The sequence below is a fragment of the Trachinotus anak genome, unplaced genomic scaffold, assembly GCF_046630095.1.
Source record: "Trachinotus anak isolate AG129_WGS33_773 ecotype Australia unplaced genomic scaffold, CSIRO_AGI_Tana_v1 ptg000007l, whole genome shotgun sequence".
In the NCBI taxonomy this organism is placed as follows: domain Eukaryota; kingdom Metazoa; phylum Chordata; class Actinopteri; order Carangiformes; family Carangidae; genus Trachinotus; species Trachinotus anak.
In genome coordinates, this window is record NW_027273858.1 from 9343587 (window position 1) to 9365170 (window position 21584).

The 21584-nt window shown below is 41.4% G+C and overlaps 2 protein-coding genes across 4 annotated transcripts; one reads left to right on the forward strand and one right to left on the reverse strand.

Moving 5' to 3' along the window:
• The first annotated feature begins 326 nt into the window (after positions 1–326).
• On the forward strand, positions 327–12555 carry edrf1 (erythroid differentiation regulatory factor 1). 3 transcript variants are annotated; one of them, XM_071480342.1, is made up of 27 exons: positions 327–476; positions 696–812; positions 907–1006; positions 1594–1802; positions 2881–2947; positions 3042–3167; positions 3303–3427; positions 3572–3719; positions 4276–4377; positions 4468–4589; positions 4704–4815; positions 4996–5143; positions 5220–5331; positions 5774–5885; positions 6232–6522; positions 6654–6725; positions 6837–6984; positions 7144–7335; positions 8359–8559; positions 8799–9017; positions 9207–9433; positions 9541–9699; positions 9907–10056; positions 10332–10485; positions 11119–11234; positions 11358–11530; positions 11634–12555. In XM_071480342.1, coding segments are annotated over exons 2-27 (3750 nt in total). In that variant the 5' UTR covers positions 327–476; positions 696–810; the 3' UTR covers positions 11797–12555. The 3 variants fall into 3 exon arrangements, with proteins under 3 accessions (XP_071336443.1, XP_071336444.1, XP_071336445.1); XM_071480343.1 differs by having other exon boundaries at positions 696–1006; XM_071480344.1 differs by lacking the exon at positions 696–812 and having other exon boundaries at positions 330–476.
• Positions 12546–21509, reverse strand: dhx32b (DEAH (Asp-Glu-Ala-His) box polypeptide 32b). Its single transcript, XM_071480348.1, has 11 exons — positions 20783–21509; positions 20451–20644; positions 19509–19884; positions 19192–19428; positions 18390–18486; positions 18156–18305; positions 17078–17269; positions 16852–16992; positions 16391–16581; positions 14088–14278; positions 12546–13468 (listed from the first exon to the last, which is right to left on the reverse strand). Exons 1-11 carry the CDS (start codon positions 21062–21064, stop codon positions 13306–13308), a joined length of 2214 nt encoding a protein of 737 aa, XP_071336449.1. The 5' UTR covers positions 21065–21509; the 3' UTR covers positions 12546–13305.
• Between the last annotated feature and the right edge of the window lie 75 nt (positions 21510–21584).

Below are 21584 nucleotides of genomic sequence, written 5' to 3' on the forward strand. Positions count from 1 at the left end.
CTTGTAACTTTAACTAGTCTCTATAAATGATCAGAATCTGCACAGTAACTTATAACAGAAACTGTCAAATACATGTAGTGGAGTGAATAGTATAAATTTACTTTGTATTTATACTTTATACGAAGTATAAAATATACAAATATAAAGTAGTAGAAAAAGACTTTAACATTACGTTATGCATTATTCATATTGAGAATAGACAGTGGTTCATCCTCTATGGGTTCATCTTAGTCATTAATGGCTCAGTGAATTTCAAAATAAAATACAACAGAACAGAATGTGCTCAACTTTTCTACAAAGAGGATTTGACAGCTCTGAAAGTACTTCCGGTTCATACATTTTTCTCAATAAGTCGCTGTAACAGAAATATTTTCTCTTACATAAGCGAATATCCTGTGTCACTATTACTGCGCTAACTTTTGAAAGCTTTCGTTTATATTTTTTTTCTCAACTGCGGAGTCATTCCGGTGGTTGAAGTAAGAGAGAAGAAGGTTTTGGATTGGAAACAGGAAGTTGTTGTTGCTTGTTGCTCACACTAACGTGTGCTCTGACAGCAGACTGATGGAGAGAAGCTGCAGGCGTATTTAACGAGTGAATTAAGGGCTAAACATTACTGGGGTTTACAAAGCAACAACGGCTTCTCGTTTGTGTGTTTAGCTTTAATGTTGTATAACTACACTTTCTTTTTTTTGCAGCTTTACGAGTCAGCGTTGCTCTCTGGAGGAGCTAGCCTGTCAAGCTAGCATAGCAAACTAGAGGCATCACTAACTTTATCGACATAACCGACCCATCCCGCCCGTCATCTAGTTAATGTACATGTTGTCCACGAGTTGTCCAAGCCATGAATAGGTTGTTTAGTCGCTAAGAACTCGCCAATGTTTGCTGGATTGACGGTGCTGTGTCCAGGATGAGCGCATCGACTGGGGACAGAGAGCCTGGGACCCCCTTGGATAATGCAAAGGAAGAAATCAGTGGCCCTACCTGCACAGGTGAAAACAGCAAGCATGTAAGTAACCGGACTGAGCACAGAGAAAGGTCGTATGGGATTTGTTTATCATCTGACGATAACCAAACAGTGTACACCGGTTAGCTACAGTAGTTTACAATGTTATATTCAGTCACATACGATACTAATGACAACTGTTTACCAGCCAAAGCCTTAATGTCGAGACAGGACTGGATTAAGCTTTTTACAACCTCTGTACATGGCAGTTTCAACACAGAGGGTTTCATCTAGAACTGAAAAGACCAGATGAATTGATTAGTAAACAATTCTGATAACTGATTAATCAGTTAAGTCAGTTCTTCTAAGAGGACATGTCAGAATTTCACTGATTTCCAAAATGTAAATATTTGCTTGTTTCTGTGATAGTAAACTCAACATCTTAGGGTTTTTGACTGTTTTTTTTTATTTTTTATTCTTTCTTTTTTGCGGCTCTGTTATGGTGGAATAATACTAACTTACCAGAGGTTTTCTGTGTGATGATTGTAAACCATGAACAATGTCTTGTATCAATTGGAAAACCTTAAATCAGTGTTCTCTGGTCATCCTGACCAACTTATGATCTAATGCTTTTGTTTGTGATTTTGTAGGACTCTGCAGTATGCCCAGGCAACACTGAAATTAAGAGTCGGGCCGTGGTCAAGTACTCTGCTGCCCCACCTCCTACCAGCTATGCCTTGCTGCAGGAGAAGACAGACCTGAAGCTGCCTCCTGCCAACTGGCTGAGAGAAAACCCGCAGCTGGGCAGTGCAGGCACCACTATATTAGGGTCCAGCAGCAAGAGCAAGCCTTTTTCCAGGTATAACATCACGAGAAATAATATTACTACAACTGATATTTACTGCTCTAGTGTGAGACTATGTTGTGCAAAATAAGGGAAACGCACTGTCCGGATTCCTTTCGCTTGAACAAGTGGGCCACCTTTTCTGATCCGTAGTTATTGGTGGGCCAAAACAGTAGACATAATATTGATAAACCCCCTATCATAACATATGAATTTGTTGACATATAATAGATATATTACCAAAATATACAGTCATGTACAAACTGCAGCCCAAGAATTCTTCTAATTGTCAGAGGGCTTGATAGTCTTCAAAACCTCACATTAGACACTGAATGAATTATATTTATTTATTTACTTGTTTACCAGGCATATTCAATTTGGATTTTAAGATGCACCTTGTTTTTAATCATGTTTCCAGTGTGTCCATTCAGGCTGGATTGGGATTTAATTTGGCTTTGATCGTACTTACATTTGTGTTTTTATCTTCCTCCTAGACTCTCTCTTATCTCCCTTAACTAATGCAGCCTAATACAACAGCCCTGCATTGACTATAGTGACTTTCATGTTTAGTTTTTATTGAAACAGTTTTAGAGAGGAGTGTTGAGTCAACCTTATGGTCATTTTGATATCAGCAGTCGGTGGTGCTGTTGATGTGCATTGCATTATACTGAGAGATATTTTGGATTCTGATATTTCACTCTCCACATTTATTTCAATAAGGGTAAACTAAATATTAAAAACACCGCTCATCAGACTGGTATTTTTAGATGTGATTTACTGTTGACACCTGTTGAGTACAAGTCACAGTTTGTATTAGAGGCTGAAAGCGTCACGCTCTGTGCTCTGCCTAATTGTGGAAACTTGCTGGCAGATGGCCTCTGTTGTTGGTCATAATGCACTATATTTAATAATACTGTGTGGACTGATGAGAAGCTCTGGATAACTTCTTGCTGCATAGCGGAAAGTTTCAATAATCCTCAGTGAGTAAACCATGGGCACTGAAACTACTGGTAAATCTTTAATCAGCCTGACCCTAATCCGTATCACCATTTGCAAACACTGACGCGATTAAGTTCCTTCTCTTCTTTTGTAGTTTTGGCATGGCCTATGACTTCATTGATTGCATAGGGGACGATGTTGACGTGGTGTCAGACTCAGAGGTTTGTGAAGCTGTTGCAAAGCAAACATTTCTTTCTTTGTGTCCAGAACATGCACACACAGCTGATGTTAACATTGTTTTTATGTCAAATTCAGAACATCAAGAAGCTTTTGAAAATTCCCTATAGCAAGTCCCACGTCAGTATGGCCGTTCACCGTGTAGGCAGGACCCTACTTTTGGATGAGCTGGACATTCAAGAGCTCTTCATGAGGTCTTCTCAGGTACTGCAAGAGCTTTTACTTTTACAAGATACTGTCTATTTTACTGTAAGGATTGTTGTGCCATGTTTTTAAAACTTCTCCATGACAGTTATCAGTTGAAGTGGTTGTATTCTGTCTGCTATGTGTGTTTTGTAGACAGGAGATTGGACGTGGCTAAAAGAGTTTTACCAGCGGCTAATAGATCAGAAATGGCAGAGGAAAAAGAAGAGTAAAGAGCACTGGTATCAGAAAGCAATCCTGTCAAAATTCCTCTACTACAGGTGAGTTAACTGGTGTTAACAGGAATTATGGGGAAAAAAACAAGCAGGGTTTACCATGGGAGTGAGGTTACACTTTATTGTGAGGTGCATCTTTCTTGGCCTTCTACTGTCACCACTTTGGCCGCATCCCTTTGTTTCCTGCAGTATAAATGGTGATGGGGCTGCGGAGCCTGTGCCAGACAACCACAATGAAGGAGAGGAGGAGAGTGGGGCAGAGGAGTTCAGTTCTTCATGGCCCACTACCTTCACCAGCACACCGTCTGACACTGAGGAATCAGATGCTTCCAAGCAGGTACAAAAAAATCTATCATAATAATACAATGAATAACTTGTCAGGAAAATGCACAAATAATCTTAATAAAATGTCTCAAAAATCTCCAGAAAATATCATTAAATGTCAGAAAAATGTAAATAAAATATTAATGGAATGTCTGAACAATCTCAGAAGAATAGTAATAAAAGGTCCAAAAAAATCTCAGGAACATATCAGTAACATGTTTGAAAAATATATCAATAATAGTAATAAAAGGACTGGAAAATTTCTGAAAAATATTTATGAAATCTCAAAAAACATTCATGAAAAAAATACAGTATCTTGGCTGTTGGACAGTTATTTAGTTCTCTTCAATGGGACAGCCAGATCTGCGATGTTGAGAGTTCATCTTCAGAAATTAGGAGAATTTCTTCTTTATTAGGAATTAACTCTTGGTACAGTCACAACTTTCTGTACTTAATGAGATGAAATGTTTTCGCAAATAAGTGTTTTTAGATTTTAAGTATCTCTTGGTGACTGCTGAGGTTATGTTTACTTGCTTGCCCTGACAATAATGCTGCTCTAAATTATGCAGGAAAGCGTTTCTGTGGACAGCAAGTTTGCGTTGGGCCAGGTGACTTCTGTACCCAAAGAGCAAAACCTCCCTATGCTGTTCAACGAAGGAGAGAACAGTCAGGTAATGCAACCTTTTACCCGTCCTTAATGGTGTATGACTACAGTTGATAGCCTATGTCTAATATATACTTTGACGTTACTTGCTTGCCAGGGTTTAAGAAACGACTTTGTGCGAAACATCATGTGGACGTTCGAGGATATCCACATGTTGGTTGGCTCCAACATGCCTATTTTTGGAGGTGGTCGCTATCCTGCCGTCAGTCTGAGACTCAGGTTGGAATCAGAATCCATTAGCTCCCATCCAGGATCTGAAATTAATTACCAGAGAAGATGTTTATTTAATCCTGTAATTTTAATTGTATTGCGTTGTATCTCTGTGCTTTTCAGGGACAACAATAAACCAATCAACATTCTGACAGGTATCGACTACTGGCTCGACAATCTGATGTGCAATGTCCCAGAACTGGTCATGTGTTTTCACGTGAATGGCATAGTTCAGGTAAATTGCTGCTGGCATTTGTCCAGTACTGTTATTGTCCATTTGATTATTGCCAGAATTCCTTTTCATAGTATAAACTGTTATCTTTAATGGCAGTAAAGATGTTTTAATATCACTGATTTCAGCCTTTCTATTTGAAATAATATTTAGAAATAATACACCTCATGGTTTTCCCTGCAGAAATACGAGATGATAAAGACAGAGGACATCCCTCACCTGGAGAACTCCACTTTCTCCACAAGGGTGGTGAAAGACATCGCCCAAAATATCCTGTCCTTCCTTAAGTCCAACTGCACCAAAGAGGGTCACACCTACTGGCTTTTCAAAGGTGGGAGACAAATTCTTAAGTCTTGTGCTGCACACTGTGTCTCGATGTTTTCTAATTGTATTTCTTGAACCCGCAGCTAGTGGGAGTGACATTGTGAAGCTTTATGATCTTACTACTCTGTGTGAGGAGGCTGAAGAAGAGAAATGTCAGAATCCCTTCACTCTGCCTGTGGCTGTGTTACTTTACAAGTAAGTATCTGGGACAGACTCAGGTTAGGAGCATCTTTATGAGTCAGGATTCCTGCTGTTGTGAAAAACACTATGGTTAAGTCAGTTGAACTTTAGAGCTGAAAAGATTTAGAGAGATTTCTTCCTCTCCAAAAAGAGCTTTTGGCATGTCATGGAAGCTTTGTTTAATATTTTACCCATCGTATGTGTTTTTATGAGCTCACAGTATTTGGTTAAGGCCAAATCTATGTATTTACAGTTGGACTGGACTGGAAAGGTTTGCAAAAGTTTACAAAACTTGAACACCCTAAACAGTTTTATGCTGTTGAATATTTCAAAATTGAAATAATTTAAAATGGTGAGGACATTGAATCGGCCATTTTCAGCTCCACCTTTTTATATGAAATATAATTACAAGCAAGTTTTGCTTAAATCAGACCCTATTTTCTGTTTTGTGGTGCAGAGTGGCCAGCAACCTGATGCTGAAGGCGAGACAGAACAGAAAGCACTATGGCACAATCAGAACTCTGCTCTTAAACTGTGTCAAGCTTCTGGATCAGGAGAGGCATCCACAGGTAAGAAGAACAGTTCCAATTAGATAGAGGGAAAAGTGCTGCCCTGGAAACCAAACCCTGCATTTAAAGAATGAGCTGCCAGGTGAATTGATAGATGAAAGGGACAGTGAATCCTTCTTTAAATACCACATTATTCATCATATGTCCAAAGGAGTTTAGTATTTGATTGAAATTTTTTTAGTTTTATAATATAATATTATACCATTAAGAATAGTGTTTTTCATTTATACATAGAAAGCAGAGAAAGTAAAAAGTGAAATCACTCTACTAAATCTGAGAATGCCACAGTTTAGATTTGATTGAACCTGACTCCAGCCCTGATCCCCTCTATCTCCTGTCTCTTCAGATCATCGCTTCCGCGTACTACATGCTGTCAGAGCTGTTCCAGCTCGACGAGCCCCCTGAGGAAGATGGAGGGGAGTCGCTCCGCGCCGGTGGCTCAGAGGACAGCTACAGCGACGAAGACCGGGTGGAAGATGAGGAGGACGAGGAGGAGGAGCTGACGGAGGACAGCGATGAGAACAGCTCCTACAGTAACTGCTCCAGTCCACAGGATGATAGTAAAGCTGTGGCTGTGATCCGCTCTGTAGGGGAGCTGTCGGTGCCAGAGAAATACAAATCCACTCACCAGATCAGAGTGAGTGCCTCTCTAAATGCTTCTGCCCACACTCTCCTCTACTCAGACCTGAGTGGAAGGTACAGATGAATATATCTTATGTAAAACGATTAAAAAAAGATAGATAATCTTCCCTTTTGTGATCTCTGCAGCCAAGTTGTGCTTTCCCTGTTTCTCAAGACAAGGAGGAGAGATGCAGACACGTCCTCTGCTACGTTCTACAGGCAAGTCTTGGCATGATGTTTGTATTTAATGCATATACAGTGCTACTGATGGGATGTGTCCCATGAAACTTGTCATCTACCAGTTAATAATTGCTGTGATACAAAACACAGGGCCTGAAGGCAGTGGATGGCAGCGTTAAGAAGGAGAGTGATCTCCCAGCTGCAGACCCCAACACACCCATTCCTCTCAAATATGAGGACAGAAGTGCTATCGGAGCCTGCGCTGCTGAGAAAGGCCTCTCTCTTCTTCTGGAAAGAGGTCAGTCCTTAATTCAAAGGATAACTGATATAATACAACAGGAAGTAACTATGGCATACACTCTGAGTCACATCTGTTTATTAAGTGTTTTTCCTATGAGCCAGGACCGTTTTCATTTTCTCTTGGTATCCCAACGAGTGTGTGTGTGTGTGTCACCAGCGGGGCCATTGCAGGCGGACCAGAAGCACCCGACCCGTTCAGGAATGATCCCAGGCTCGTGGCAGCACCACATGAAGCTGCAGCTCTTCCTCAAAGCCTCCAAGGCCTACTACGTCCTGTCTGACGCAGCCACTAACTTGCTCAAGTACGGACGAGCCTTGCGCTACATCAAGCTGTCTCTGCAGTGCTACGGTAACGTCATTTAACTTGCTGGAAACAATGAGGAATTTTATTGTAGTTCCTTTTCTAGCATTTTCCTGATTTTATTTATTAATTAATTTATGTATTTAACTTTTTGTCTGACTGTTGCTGACAATTTTCTTTATTGACTTTTGTGTTACACAATTCTGTCAGCCTAAATAGTGTTATATTAATTCAAAAATCACACAAGAATTTAAAAACATAGGGGAACAAGTCCTGAAACTGCCAAACAGCCAAAACTTAAACATCCACCTTTGCCCACTTGAATATTTATACTTAAATAATGGTCGAATGATCTAATAATTGTCTAAAAATCCCAAATTATATACATGTTTACTTTTAAATCTTAATACCAGTGGTGGACAAAGTACACAGCTCCCTTACTTGAGTCAAAGTATAGATACTCTTGGTCAAATATTACTCCAACACAAGTGAAAGTTGTTCAGTCAAATATTTACTTGAGTGTAATTACTGTAGTATTTGAAGAACCTGTACAATAAAGACGCTTCTAGAATATTTTACAAAGCCTGTAGAAATGGCCATAAGTCATTTGACCAACCATACCATAAAAACAGCAACTACTACAAGCTACAAGTCAATTTAAAAGTTAAGTTGGACAGAAAATGTTTGTGTTTTGTAAGTTTGATCTTGGTAAACACAGCAAACATTTAAAACGAAAAGAATTTCACACATTGATTTAAGATAAGGCCATGTGTGCTCTGATGAAGAATCTTCTGCCTCATCTTTATCTAGCCATTGTTAGGCCAGTTCAGACTGAGCTGTTCAAACATGCAGCAGCACAACATGACTTGGAGTTGGCTGAGATTGGTTTAAAAAAATGCTTAAGTAAAGCACAGATATTCCAAAAATATACTTAAGTACAGTACTCAAGTATATGTATTTCGTAACTGCCTGTTCCATTCCAAACAGTTAAATCAATATTTTGTGAGGCAGGATAATAACTAAACATATATTTCTCTTTCCCTTCCCCTCTTGCTCTACTGTTTCCTACAGATACCTATTGCTCAGTGAGCGGTACCCTGCACCCACAGGTGCTGCATTTTCACAGCCAGTGCCTGTCTCTCTGTGGGGACATCCAGCTGATGTTGGCCCAGAATGCCAACAACAGAGCAGCTTACCTGGAGGAATACAGCTACCAGACCAAAGAGGACCAGGAGATCCTGCACAGCCTGCACAGAGAGAGCAGCTGCCAGGGTCAGTCACTGGACACACACATTCATACAAATCTTAAGGTTCACAGTGGCCTAATGCTTTGAAATTAGGGGTGTTGGCAAACACTTAAAGGCCTGGTCTACATCTGGTGGACAGTGTCTTCTCATTCATTTCAGTTTCACCAATATTAACCCAAAAATGTCCTCTCATTTCTTGTCTATTCAAGTTGTATTCAGATTCTGATCATTCCATTTCCCACTTTCCTACTCTCCATCCGCCAGCCTTCAGCATGGCTACAGACCTGGCCATGGACCCGGAGTACCAGCTTTTTGTTAGCAGTAAGTGCTACGAGGCAGCGTTCGAGCTGCTCGACTCCGAGGCTTTGAAAGATAATGCCTCGGATCAGCTGGCTCAGGTGCTCAAACGACTGGGAAACATCCGCAATGAGATAGGAGTGTACTACATGAACCAGGCTGCAACCATGCAGACTGAGAAAGAAGGTAAGAGCTGCAACTCTAACGACTGTACTGACCAATATAATTTTACAGAATACTAGGGAAAGTGACATGAAGTGATCACTGCACCTTGAATCAGTAAAAAATATGGTCTAAAAACAACAACAAAAAAAAAAAAAACAGCACTCAAGTGTTTCGCTGTGTCTAACTGGACTCTTCCTCTTCCCCCTCCAGTAAAAAAGTCGGTGTCTGTAGCAGAGCAGGAGATGTGGAAGAAAAGTTTTGCCTTCTTTGAGAAAGGCATGAAGGACTTTGAAGCCATTGGGGACAGCACCAACACAGCCTTGCTGCTGTGTAACACTGGCAGGCTGATGAGGATCTGTGCTCAGGCCCACTGTGCCATGTCTGTCGACCAGAGCAGAGGGGAGTTCTCACCTGAAGAGGCCCTCTACTACAACAAGGTGCCACGTCAAACCCTTTATGTAAAATCCACACTGATCTCTGTTTTTTTTCCCCCTATCTTTCTACATATCGACTAATTCATTACTTCCATCTAATTTCAACGCAGGCCATAGACTACTACTTGCGGGCTATGAGGTCACTGGCAAGCCGAGAAAACCACCCAGCAGTGTGGGACAGTGTAAACTGGGAGCTGTCCACTACCTACTTCACCCTGGCTACACTCCTGCAGGACTACGCCCCACTGTCCAGGAAGGCCCAGGAGCAGGTGCACCTGAGCACTCTTGTTTCCAATAACAGTGATCAAATATTCTCAATGAAGTGAAACGTCACTCCTAAACACATTTTGACAGTCTTCCATTTTTTGTCACTGAATGGCATATTTCCAACAGCTGTGGCAACGTTTATATCCTCAAAAAGTCCCATGTTTCATAAGTTGATGTTCGTCCATCGTTGTGTGTGTACGTTTTCCCAGATTGAGAGGGAGGTGACTGAGGCGATGATGAAATCCCTGAAGTACTGTGACCTCCAGACCGAGTCGGCCCGTCAGCCGCTCTACCAGTACAGAGCTGCCACCATCCACCACCGCCTGGCCTCTATGTACCACAGCTGCTTCCGCAACCAGGTGGGAAATCATGTCACATTCTACAATAATATAAAATCATTCATGAAGATCTTTTTGCTTTTTGCACTAATAATTCAATTCACTCTTAGCTCACCCATTTGACACAGACTTTCTTTGTCCATGCTAAAAGAAAAATTAGTTATTTTCTATAAGGAAACCGAACTACAGACTGACTGGAATAGAATCACTGGTGCTGCAATGTCTGTATTTCATACTCATCACAGTATAATACACACTGATGGAGGTCTGTGCTTCTGGCTTTAATTGTGTGACAGGTGGGGGATGAACACTTGAGGAAGCAGCATCGGAGCCTGGCAGAGCTTCACTACAGCAAGGCTGTTTGTTTATTCCTCAGCCTCAAAGATGCGCCCTGTGAGCTGCTCCGCACCCTTCTGGAGAGGGTGGCCTTCGCTGAGTTTACCATGGCAGGTGAGAAACTAGTCATTTTTTTAGTCTTTTTTCTAGTTTTTTTTTTTTATTAACAAAAACATGACATTAAGAAATCACCAAAAATCACTAAAGGCAGACTCATTCAGCCTTATAGCAACACAAACACACAGCATACAATATATTATCCAGCCCAACAACATTAATAAGCAACAAGACATTTTAGGATGTAAACATGGAAATCCTAGATTGTATTCCGTATATACAAGTTATTGTTATTACCAGGGTAATTACAAAAAGCAAATATATTAAATTCACGTGTCTTACACATAATCCTCAGACTTTTTACAAACCTTCAGCTTCAATAAACCTTAGTTAAAGTGTCTTAACTATGTTATCCCATCTTCTGAGGTTGATTCCTTCATCATTATTCAAGAAAAATTAATCATTTTCATAACAAAATACATAATAAAGTAACTTTTTGTTTTTGTAGCATCACCAATGCCACAGAGAAAAAAATGTGGCTGAAATATTTGCTGTATTACACATCTGTAGAACCTCCCTCCTGAAGGCAGTCAGCAATGTTGGGTGTTAAGAGAAGGACTGAACTGGAGAACATACTAGCATTTCTGTCCTTAGCCTCCTGCAGTAATGTGTCATCCTGTGTTTCCACAGGTCAGAGCAGCAGCGCGGCTAAGCTGAAGAGCCTGACCGGCGCTCTAGAGATCATGACAGAAACTCGCCACGCTTTCCAGCTGATTCACAAAGAGCTGCAGGAGGAGCAGATAGAGGTAAGTTTCAGAGCAGCCGATGGGAAATGCTCTGTTGTGCTTATTCATCTTCACAAAGCTTTGTTCTCGATCACACACACAGTCACCGACAACATCTTTTCCCTATCGCCTCTTGTGCTGCAGTTGAGTGAACCAGACCCTGCTGGATCAGCAGAGTCTCCTGATGTGGCCAGTGGTCCCAACTCAGGACTAAACCTCCAGGAAGTGATGAAGTTAATTGGTGTTTTTGAGCCAAGTTTCTCTTTCCTGCTGCTGCAGCTCATCAAACTGATGACGACAATGAAACGGAAACCAAGGTGAGCGAGAATCTAAAACTGTCACTGTATATCTAGCTTTGTATGTATCTAATGACCTTTCAACTTTCACAATGCTCACTCTTGATATTTTTGTTTTTTGCAGCAATAAGGACGAGGAGCTGCTGAAGACCTATAAGAATGTCTACTCCAAGCTGCTGCGGGCTGAGAAGAACGCACCTCTCTTCAGCCGCGTCAGGCTCTACATAGATCTCCTGCAGCAGCTGACCCCGCAAACAGGAAGTGACGAACCAGGTTCTCATTCATGATAATGACATAAACCACGACAAGATAGACCCTCAAGACTTTGACTCTGCACCTCACTGGACTTCCAGGCTGCATTCTGGGGAAGACTTGACAACTGTTTTCTCACGAATGCTGTGACAGAAAACAGCGTTGTACAGACATCATTACTGACAGGCACATCCTCAGGCAACACTGTCCCACTCTCAATTACAATTTCAAAGCTAATTTCACCTCCTGCGCCTTTAAATCAAATTCATCTTTTTGTAACATTAGCATCACAGGTTTTGAATTGTACATTTTTGTTGTAAATTCAAAAGATATTATTTAATTTACATATTGCTTGAGCAGTTATGGGTCATACGTGAAGCTGCTCTGTGTAGGATTTGTTGTTGAGTGTACTAAACGTCACCTGGATTGGGAAATTTTTCTACAAACACCTGCCATAAGAAAAATTTCACAGATGGTATAATCACATATAACTTCTATACATGGGGGCTTAAAATGTGAGAAATCGTTAGCAGAAAAATGATTAATTTAAATATAATTGGTATTTTTGATATTCAGTAATACCAATAATGCTGTGAATAAAATGGACTGTGAGTGTGATAAATTGAAATAAGCTCAAACGGATTATTTTTTTTCTTTCCAAAAAGTGTGCAATAGTTTGGCAACATTTCAATGCAAACTCAGAGGCTAGTTTGTTCATATTGCTGTATGTATAAATGTGAGTTTATATCAGCATGGTTTGCTGTGACATGAAAATAAAAGCTTTTTAAATTTTATTTGCTGTATTCTGCAGATGTTCTTTCAGCCTCATGATATTGTATGTTTCTCCTTAAGCATCTTGGGTATTTTTAGAAAAGGTATTTTATCCAGATCTCTGTATAACAGTTATAAAAGTATGATCTAACATACTCAGTTTACTTATTCACACATTTAAATGATGTACTGAGCACAGCCGTTTTGCCTTCAAAAACACAATTCAGTGTGAAAGATTTTAAGTGGCACAGGCAACACCGGTCACTTAAGAGGCAACATGACATTTTTAATGCCGTGTCAGTGAACTGGGTCACCCCACTGTTGCTGAGCTGTATCCACACCAGATGGAGCTGCAGGGAGACCCAAACTGTCCCTGCACCTCATTAATCAGGCTGGACCCTCAGTGCTGTGGGTGACCGACTGTTGGACAGTGACTGAAGGTGAGAGGTGAAAAGGAGGAGCAGGAAGCGAAGCCACCGAATCATTACATTGTAAATCTCACTGTAGTGGAATGAAAAATGAATTAGACTTTTTAAAGTATAAGGAAATTATTCTTAACAATATTGTAACCAGATTGTTCTGTTTAATGGGAGGAACTTTGTCTGACTATCAAAGATGAATACAAACATGATATTATGACAGAAACGATGGATTAGGGGCAGAGATGAACAGCTAAGGCTCCCCGAACAATGTGACTACAGAATAGTGCAATAAGTCCTTACTGGTTACTGGTAATACTGGTTACTTCATCACCACCGTAGTGGGTCAGTCAGTCACTGTATGACACAGCGGTCACTGGTCTGGTCCTCTTGGGTGGTCGTTTGTGTCTCCTCTTGGTAATGAGAAGCTCCATGGTTCAAAATGTTTTGGAGGATGTCTTTGCTCTCACTTGGCGGTAGATTGTAGAAGAAGTACTGTGGTGCCATCTGAATGAACCTGGTCGAGGAGAAGACAATGCTTAAAAAAAAACTCACTCAAATAATGTGTATCAGACTCATTCACTCTGTCTCATTTTAGTGAAACAAATGTTTGTTGAATGATGCACATTATATTTCAATTTGCAAACTTGCTCTCAGTTCAAGCTAGTATTGAATGGCAGCCACGGATGTCTGAGGGGAGCCTTAAAGTACATCTGGTCCTCACATAATTTAAGCTGCAATGAACTGATTCACACATTCAGGGTGTGGAGCCTCTAAGAGAGCATGAGAAAGGCTGCAGGGTTTCTCCTCCTCCATTAAGCTGCAGCTTCACATTCCCAGGCATCTGTGCAATCCATAATCCCCTCTGCAACCAGCAAATACTAGAGCACAGGATTATGATACCTCCGTCCACAACCAGTACGACTAGTCTGTGCTGAACTGGGGCTTTACATCTGGCCCAAAAGGGAAAGGGAATGTGTTTGATTACTTTTAAGCCTCTTCAAACATGGAGATATGAGGGTGGTCTACAACAAGACAACACAGCCTAGTTTAAAAGACCGTGTATGGTCAGTTATGTGTATGCAAAACAAGTGCAAAACTTGAAATTAATAAATGTTAACAAGGCTGAGACTTACTCCTCCGGTGTTATGTGGGTGACGGTGCGGAGACAGTTGTCCTCAGAGAAGGAATGCGCATGGAACAGCACCCACTCTGGCAGGCCCAGCTTAGGGGTCTTGGCTCCGTAACCAGACAGAGGATGGATCTGTGCCACATGCTTATGGGTCATAATGAAGTAGTTCCCTGATCCGTCCACATCCCGTGCCACCTGAGCAAAAACACAGCCAGACGCAGTCAGATGGATTTGTAGAAATCCATCTGTGAATCTTCACCTCTTTACCACAGATTTATTTCTACAGATCCGTCTGTGGTAAAGAGTTGAAGATTCAAAATCCAAGCGCTAAAAGTAGCTGAAATGTAAGTTTGAAGTGCAAGTGACACATTGAGCTGGAGGCAGTTTCAGATGAAGTGGAAGAGGCTCTGAAAGAAATTAGTGGCAGTTCATGTGTATTAACTAAAAGGAGGTGTTAGTTGAAGTGTGACCTGAGTTATAAGAACTGAAAGAAATTTATGTATTAACAGTGAAAGTTGTGGAAATCAGAGGATGCTTTTTATTTTTGGTGCAAACATCAAAAGGACCTGAAATCTCAGCTGAATAGAAAGATGAACACAGTGCAAATGTCAGTTGAGGAATAAGACATGAAAGCAGATGAAGTGTCTTTTGAGGAGCAAGAGATGAAAGCAGTTGAAGCGTGAGTTGCTGTGTACCCACTGAAATCAATTGAAATGTCAGTCAAAGAGGTGAGGGTGAAAGCAAATGAAATGTCAGTTTATGTGTAAATGCTGACAAGAGCTGACCTGACGGTGGCAGAGTAAAAAGATGAAAGCAGGTGAAAAGTCTGTTCGAGAGTAAAGGAGCTGAAGACAGTTCAAGTGTGTATTGTCAGCAGTTGACATGTCAGTTAGTGTTGGAACTAGGGTGTAGATTTGCATATAGATGGTGGGGACATGTCTCTACCAATATTTTTGGAGGACAAAATTGTCCTTTCCAATATTTGGGTGAACTTGTTTTCCGATGTGCCTCTCCAGTGCAAGTCTCCAAGTCAGCTGATTTAGGCATCACATCCAAAGACAATACTAAGCTGCTACCACAAGAGGGCAGTAAATTATATGATAAATGCAAACAGGCAACAGATCCTTTATGGTAAAAAATGCTGTTATGAGATCAGATGCAAGGAGAGATATCACTTCTGTTATCAGTATTGTTCTTTTTGATGTCTATTTTTAGCTTCAACAGAGCAAGCACTGCTTGCCTTGTTTGCCCTGACGGCACGCCATTGAGTTAAATACGGTTAAATAGTTAAATATTTGAACTTTAGTGTGCAAAAGGATTTATGTTTGACACTTTAAGTCTGTTCTTACATTCATCTGCTGAAAATAATTTGTTTCTCTTAAATGAAATATGTTTATATATTTATATATTCTGGTAAATTGATTAATGATGACGATACATCTGCACTGATACATAATAATGGACTGCAACTTAAAATGTCTTTTTTTATTCCAATGCAAAAGTTAATAATTTATGATTTTCATGTTATTTGTGTTATTTTCTTGTTTCTTCTTATCAGAAAGTCACGTTATTATAGACATGAAATCACTCAATAGACTTTGTGCCATAAAGGTTTTCATGACTCCAAAGGTCAAATGGCCTTGCCCCTAAAATGATTAAATTCCTAGTCTGGTCACCAGCCTTATATTATTAGATGTCTAATTTAATCAGTTAGAAGTACTGAATTACCAGCATTCTAGCTGGTAATCCAGTGCTGCTAATTTAGCTAGGAGCTTTTTTTAAATGTTAAAAAAATGCCAGTTTATTAAAAACAAAATATTAAAACAAGGGGAAAAGGGGAACTGCAGAACTGGTAGGTCAACTGAATATAAAAATGTTGATGTTCGATGCAAAGATATGGTTAGTTTTTCTGTTAACAAGTGATTTCCTTGTTTAGTCCCTACCAATGTTGAGACCAAACCTACACCCTTGTTGCAGAAGCACTGACTGCATTTAAAATGTCATTAGAGGGGTATGATCTGATCTGACAGTAGTTGAAGAATAAATATCAGTTCATTGTGTATTGTGTAGTGTATTGCATCGCTGCAGGCATCAAGGTGGTAGGGCTGCACAATCATGGCTAAGTGATAATTCTGATTATTTTGCTAAGCATCTTTGTCAATCTTAATTGCAGATTTTTATCATCTACAATACATTAATATTTACAGTAACTGAGCCCATATTCTGTGATAATTAATTGTGGAAACTAAAATCACGCATGACTCTTTAGGAGGACTGTGTGTGTTTGATATAAGCTGTTGATCTGACCTGCATGAAGAAACCGGCCAGCAGGGCTCTCTTAATGTTGAAGGTGTTGCTTCGGGAACCAAAGGCGGGAACTGAGATGGGCAGCTCGATCCTCTTCAGAGTGTCGGTGAGCTCAGTGCGAAGAGCGTCAGCCATCAGAAGAGAAGCGTGGTTCAGGTAGAAATCCTGACACCACTTCTCCACATTACAGTCTAATATGGGAAGAGAGGACAGAGCCAAAGAGAGGATTACAGGAAGGCAGTGATGAAGACATAGGGATAGGACAATAATCAATATAACTATTTCTGTAAAAAATAAGTATTGTTTTCTCATATGTATATCTTTAATGTCAACGTTAAAGCAAATAAGCTTGTTTTGCTGCCGTTTACAATGAATGTTCTTCATTCACTGATCTCCACAGCATTTATTTGTGTATGTGCATGATTATGTGTTTCCAGGTAGGTTATACTCTCTAAACTCACATGGGTCCTGCTGGCACTGTTTAAAGGCCTTGTAGATATTGATAAGGGTGAAGTGGTCTCCCTCTGGGTGCTGGAACTTCATGTGGCACTGGGTCACCTCTGGCTTCAGGTCCACAGACGGAACCATGAAGCAAGGTGTCGCTGAAAAATCCACAAGACAAACGTGACGTTCAGAATTTCCCTGATAAGATACAACAGACAACACGTGTGTGTCGGTGCAGGTTACCTGTTAGCATAGCAGCAATGATGACCACCTCGCTGACACAGTCAAACTCACAGGAGGCGAGCAGAGTCTTGGCCATTTGGGGCTCCAAGGGGAACTCGGACATGATGATGCCCATCTCAGACAGGTTGCCATCATTATCCAGAGCCGCCAAGTAGTCCAGCTCCTCCAGAGCCTGCATGAGTCCTCCAGGATCTGGGTTGGAAAGATTTTTGGATTATACACCAAAATCTTTTTTTAATACTTAAAAAACTGAATTAATCCTTGGTTAAAATTTTGGATGAAAACTAGAAACCAAATCCATCAGAAAACCAACATATCCTTTCATATTTCCTTGTATTTAAACTGAAAGATTATTGATTTAATACAAAAAACAGGGATTACTTCTGTGTTTTCATGCTGTCTAAACTGTAATCCAAAGTGGTGACCCACTGGGACAATCCCCCACAGTATACTGGCACCCTGGTGGGCAGCTCGCAGTGAAAAGGCAGCAGCAGATTAGTCTTTTATAATCCTCACCAATATCTGCCGTCATGATGCAAAGTGAAGTCTTTCCTTGGTATACATGAGATTTTCTACTCTGTCTTTGCAACAAACATGTCTTTGATGAACACCATGGTGAAAGGAAAAGGAGACATTTTCAGAAAGACAGAGACAGGGCGAGAAATAAAAAAAAAAAAAAATCCACTTTAGGTGCTCTCTATTATCATCTACATACACTGGCACTAGTATGTCTATGCTCTAATCAACTAATGGGAGGCTCGGTGTGTGTGTGTTTGTGTTCGTGGTGGTGGGGGGGGGGTAAATCCGGAGGAACAAAAGCACACAGAAGCAGGTCAGCTCTAAAAGGATGCTCGCAGAACAGGAGCTGTCAGTTCAGCTGTGGCACGGCTCACTGCTCTCCAATAAAAAAAAGTTCTTGTCTGTTGGAACAAAAGGGAACGGACGGAACGAACTGAACCCAAAATTCATATTATCATCGCTGAGGACGTGGAGTTTAGGCAACTACAGGGGCTTAGCCAGCACAAAGTGCCACAGCAATATTCTCCCTGTTTATTTTGTCAATTCATGTAAATCCCACCTGGCCTGTCGATGAAGTCACAGTGGCCCAACCCTGCGATCTCCATCCTCTTCAGGAAGAGCACAGTGGAAGTGATGTCAGACTCCATGATATGCGGTCGTATCTCGGCAGGAAGATGTCTGTCCTCTGGGTACAGACAGAAACACTTGCCTGCAGGTGGGAAAGATCCTTTTTAGACAGGACGACAGCAGGAGATTTACATGAAAAGTGCTTGGTCACAGTTTAACTTCGCACCTGTTGGACCTGCCGCCAGCTGTTTACGACTCTCAGCCTGACCTTTGCTGATCGGCTGAATGATGACCGAGTTTGTCCTGATCCTGGGGTTGTAAACCTGCAACAGCATCACAGTATGTTGACCATGAATATATACAGTGCTCAAATGGAACTACATACCACTTAATTCTTCAATACAATTTCAAATATTGTAGTTCCACGACTACATTTATCTGTCATAGTTACTTCACACGTGAAGATTTATATGCACAAACCATATGAACAGCTTTTAATTTAATTAAACTACACGACTGTATATAAAGTATATAAAACTAACTAACTGACTAAACTTATTCACAAATCTCTGTTTTCACATATTTTCAAAAGCGGTAGCAGCCTAAAGTTTGATTTATTGATCCACATATGGCATATAATGTTCTTTACATTTCCACTTAGGCCCTAAAATGGATTCAATTTAAAACTTCAGGTAATGAACAAAAACAAAGGTGAATGGATTTATTTACCCTCTACTCTACACTGCAATGTGATTCTTCCATTGAACAATACAATACAATAACAACATAATGTGCAAGCAATGTGTGTGTAACGAAGTCATACTTTTATTATTATTGAAACAGCAACACATGAATGTCTGGCCTGTTAATCTACATCCTGGAGGGGTGTTAAATTTACGCACCCAGTTCTGGTAGGTTTCTGCTGTGGCAGCAGTATGATGTATAACCCTGGAGCTCAACTTTAAACAGTTTAAGAGGTCTTTATGTAATCACTTTAAATCTTATTATAAGAACAACAACTAACTTACATGTCTTTTCTCAAGGCCAGCATCAATGACAAAGCTGATGGAGCTAACAGCCCAGAAGAAGTCCTCATTTGGGCTGGATGTGAGGAACACTCTGCGGGCCCGGCCTGTGTCCTCCTCCCCCAGGACTGGTAGATTCCCAGGCTGACCAGGGTACACAGCAACAGGCAGGAGCTCGCCCAGGGCAAGGGGTAAACTGTGCGCCTCATGACGCAGGATGTCAAGGGCCAGATCTATCTCCTGGTAGAGAGTGAGCGAGGAAGAGAGTCAGAAGAAGACATATTCACAGACGTAGTCTGTCATGTGGAACTGCTTTTTACCTGTGTCGTCACCAGAAACACAACCACATCTCCTTCCTCTTCAGAGTGCTGGATCTCCAGCACCAGACGGAGAGCAGAGCAGAAGTAGCCTTCACCTGTGCTGCTGTACACCACCTCCCCTGTGACGGGGCTCTCCAGGCGAATCAGAGGCACCGCTGACCCGGTGAAGTGGGCCAGCTGCTTGGGGCTCGGTTCGGCTGAGGTGAGGAGGACCACACGGAGCTCTGGCCTCTGCAGGGCGATGTCCTTCAGCAGGCCCTGCAGTACATCGGTGGCTACGGTCCTCTGGTGGACCTGGTCCACGATTACCACACCGTAGTGCTCAAGCAAAGGGTCTGACATCATCTCTCTCAGCAGCATGTCATCTGTACAGTACCTGTGGTGCGTGACACAACACATGACAGACACTGTATTCAAATTCATAAAAGCCAGAAATAAATCACCAGGTTTATTTAATCCTAAGCCTCAATAGTGGAACAGTATATTCAGGAAATCCTTTCAGCATACCTCAGAATGGCATCTTAATGAAAGCCACTTTGTCTACACTTCAGCTTTGCCCCCATTAGTGTAATTTACTCTGATAATTAGTCTGGGGAGTGAATCCTTGCGTACTTGCCGGCTGCCTGTTTATCTTGTCCCCCCTCCCCTCAATGTGCTGAGTTTCTCTTTTTTCCCCCAGCTGACTTACGAGGGACCCACATGAGGGAGTGTGACATATGGGCACACGGGGAGCCAGGCAGCTGTGGAGGAGCCCCTGAAAAGAGCCCCCCCCCCCATGCCTTTTGTTCACTGCTCTCTTGAGAGTGAGAAAAGGCGGGGTGATTTAGCTGCATGCGTTGTCACCATGCATTGTTGTTACCCGGCAAGAGGGGGGAAAGAATCAGAGAAGTAACACCGGATATGCTTGTGTCTGAAAGTAGGCTCATGTATGATTTAACAAACCTGAGGACTGTGTCATTAGTGCAGCACGTGTCCAAAGGGATGCTGTACCCGACCTCATGGCCAATGTTGACGTCCATCTCATCAGCAACTCTTAAGGCGAGGTCTACAGCCTGCTGCACTTGAATCTGGGTACAAACCACCATGCCATGCTGGAACTGGGCTGACAGGCAGAACTCAGCACACCACTGAGGAATCTGTTTCAAAATAAGAGTGGGAAGAGTTGATCGTAAGAGGGATTGAATAGTAACAAAGTTCAGTTTGCTGCATGAATGAAATGTGCAATTTCTTCCCTGCCAGCGCAATCTCAAGTTTCAGATGCCAGCAATACTCACTTGAGAACTCCTCCCAGTTTTAGCCGAGCCAGTGACAAAGACGAACTGTCCTTTGGCCAAAGTGTCCATGAATTCACATTTTGCTTTCCACACTGGCAGCTCTTTTCTTTCTTTCAGCAGTTTGTAAAACCTGGAGGAATAAGGTAGTCCATCAAACTGATTAAGCTCCAAAATGTCATCATACTCTTTGTCCCCTTGACTCAAAGCTTCTGTGTCTGAACAAAGGGGTGATTTCCCCTCAAAATAGTCCTCTCCAGTTAAACTGCTTACGTCCTGCGCCATTACAACTGAGCTCCCAGTCTGTCCGGTTGAGACTTCATTTACAGATCCACAGGAATGAAGTTTGGAAACCTCCAGCTCTCAGTAAACTGTTGGACAGCACACAGACCGCCTCTGCAAGTGAAGCCAAATGAAAGGCTCACTAGGCGACCAGCCCAGTGTTGTCATGTGGCCATTAATCCCATAGAAGTGCGGTCATCAACAGATGACACACACACACACACACACACTGGTGTGAGAACAAAGATAGCTGGGCAGGGACTCAGAGGGGTCTGGTGTTTACAAAGAGAACTGGCCCACACGCAAAGGACACAAGCTGCACATAGTGTAAAATTCATTTATTTATCAACTGTGGTTTAATTTAGTAATTTAGAAATTAATTATTTCAGGGGTTGAAAAACTGAAAAAAACTGATGTCTATGTCCAAAAACCAACATTTGTGCCAGAAAATGAAGACCTATAGAGGTCTGTTGTGCCTGTAGTTTTTTAATTGTAGGATCTTATCTAATAAACACAAACATAC

Coding starts and splice junctions, on each gene's coding strand:
- edrf1 (XM_071480342.1), top strand. Junction 3,720..4,275: donor AATCAGATGCTTCCAAGCAG/GTACAAAAAAAT, acceptor TAAATTATGCAG/GAAAGCGTTTCTGTGGACAG. Junction 4,590..4,703: donor GCCGTCAGTCTGAGACTCAG/GTTGGAATCAGA, acceptor TGTGCTTTTCAG/GGACAACAATAAACCAATCA.
- dhx32b (XM_071480348.1), bottom strand. CDS start 21,064: ATGGCGCAGGACGTAAGCAGTTTAACTGGAGAGGACTATTTTGAGGGG. Junction 20,645..20,782: donor AAACTGGGAGGAGTTCTCAA/GTGAGTATTGCT, acceptor ATTTTGAAACAG/ATTCCTCAGTGGTGTGCTGA. Junction 19,885..20,450: donor ACTAATGACACAGTCCTCAG/GTTTGTTAAATC, acceptor CACGCACCACAG/GTACTGTACAGATGACATGC.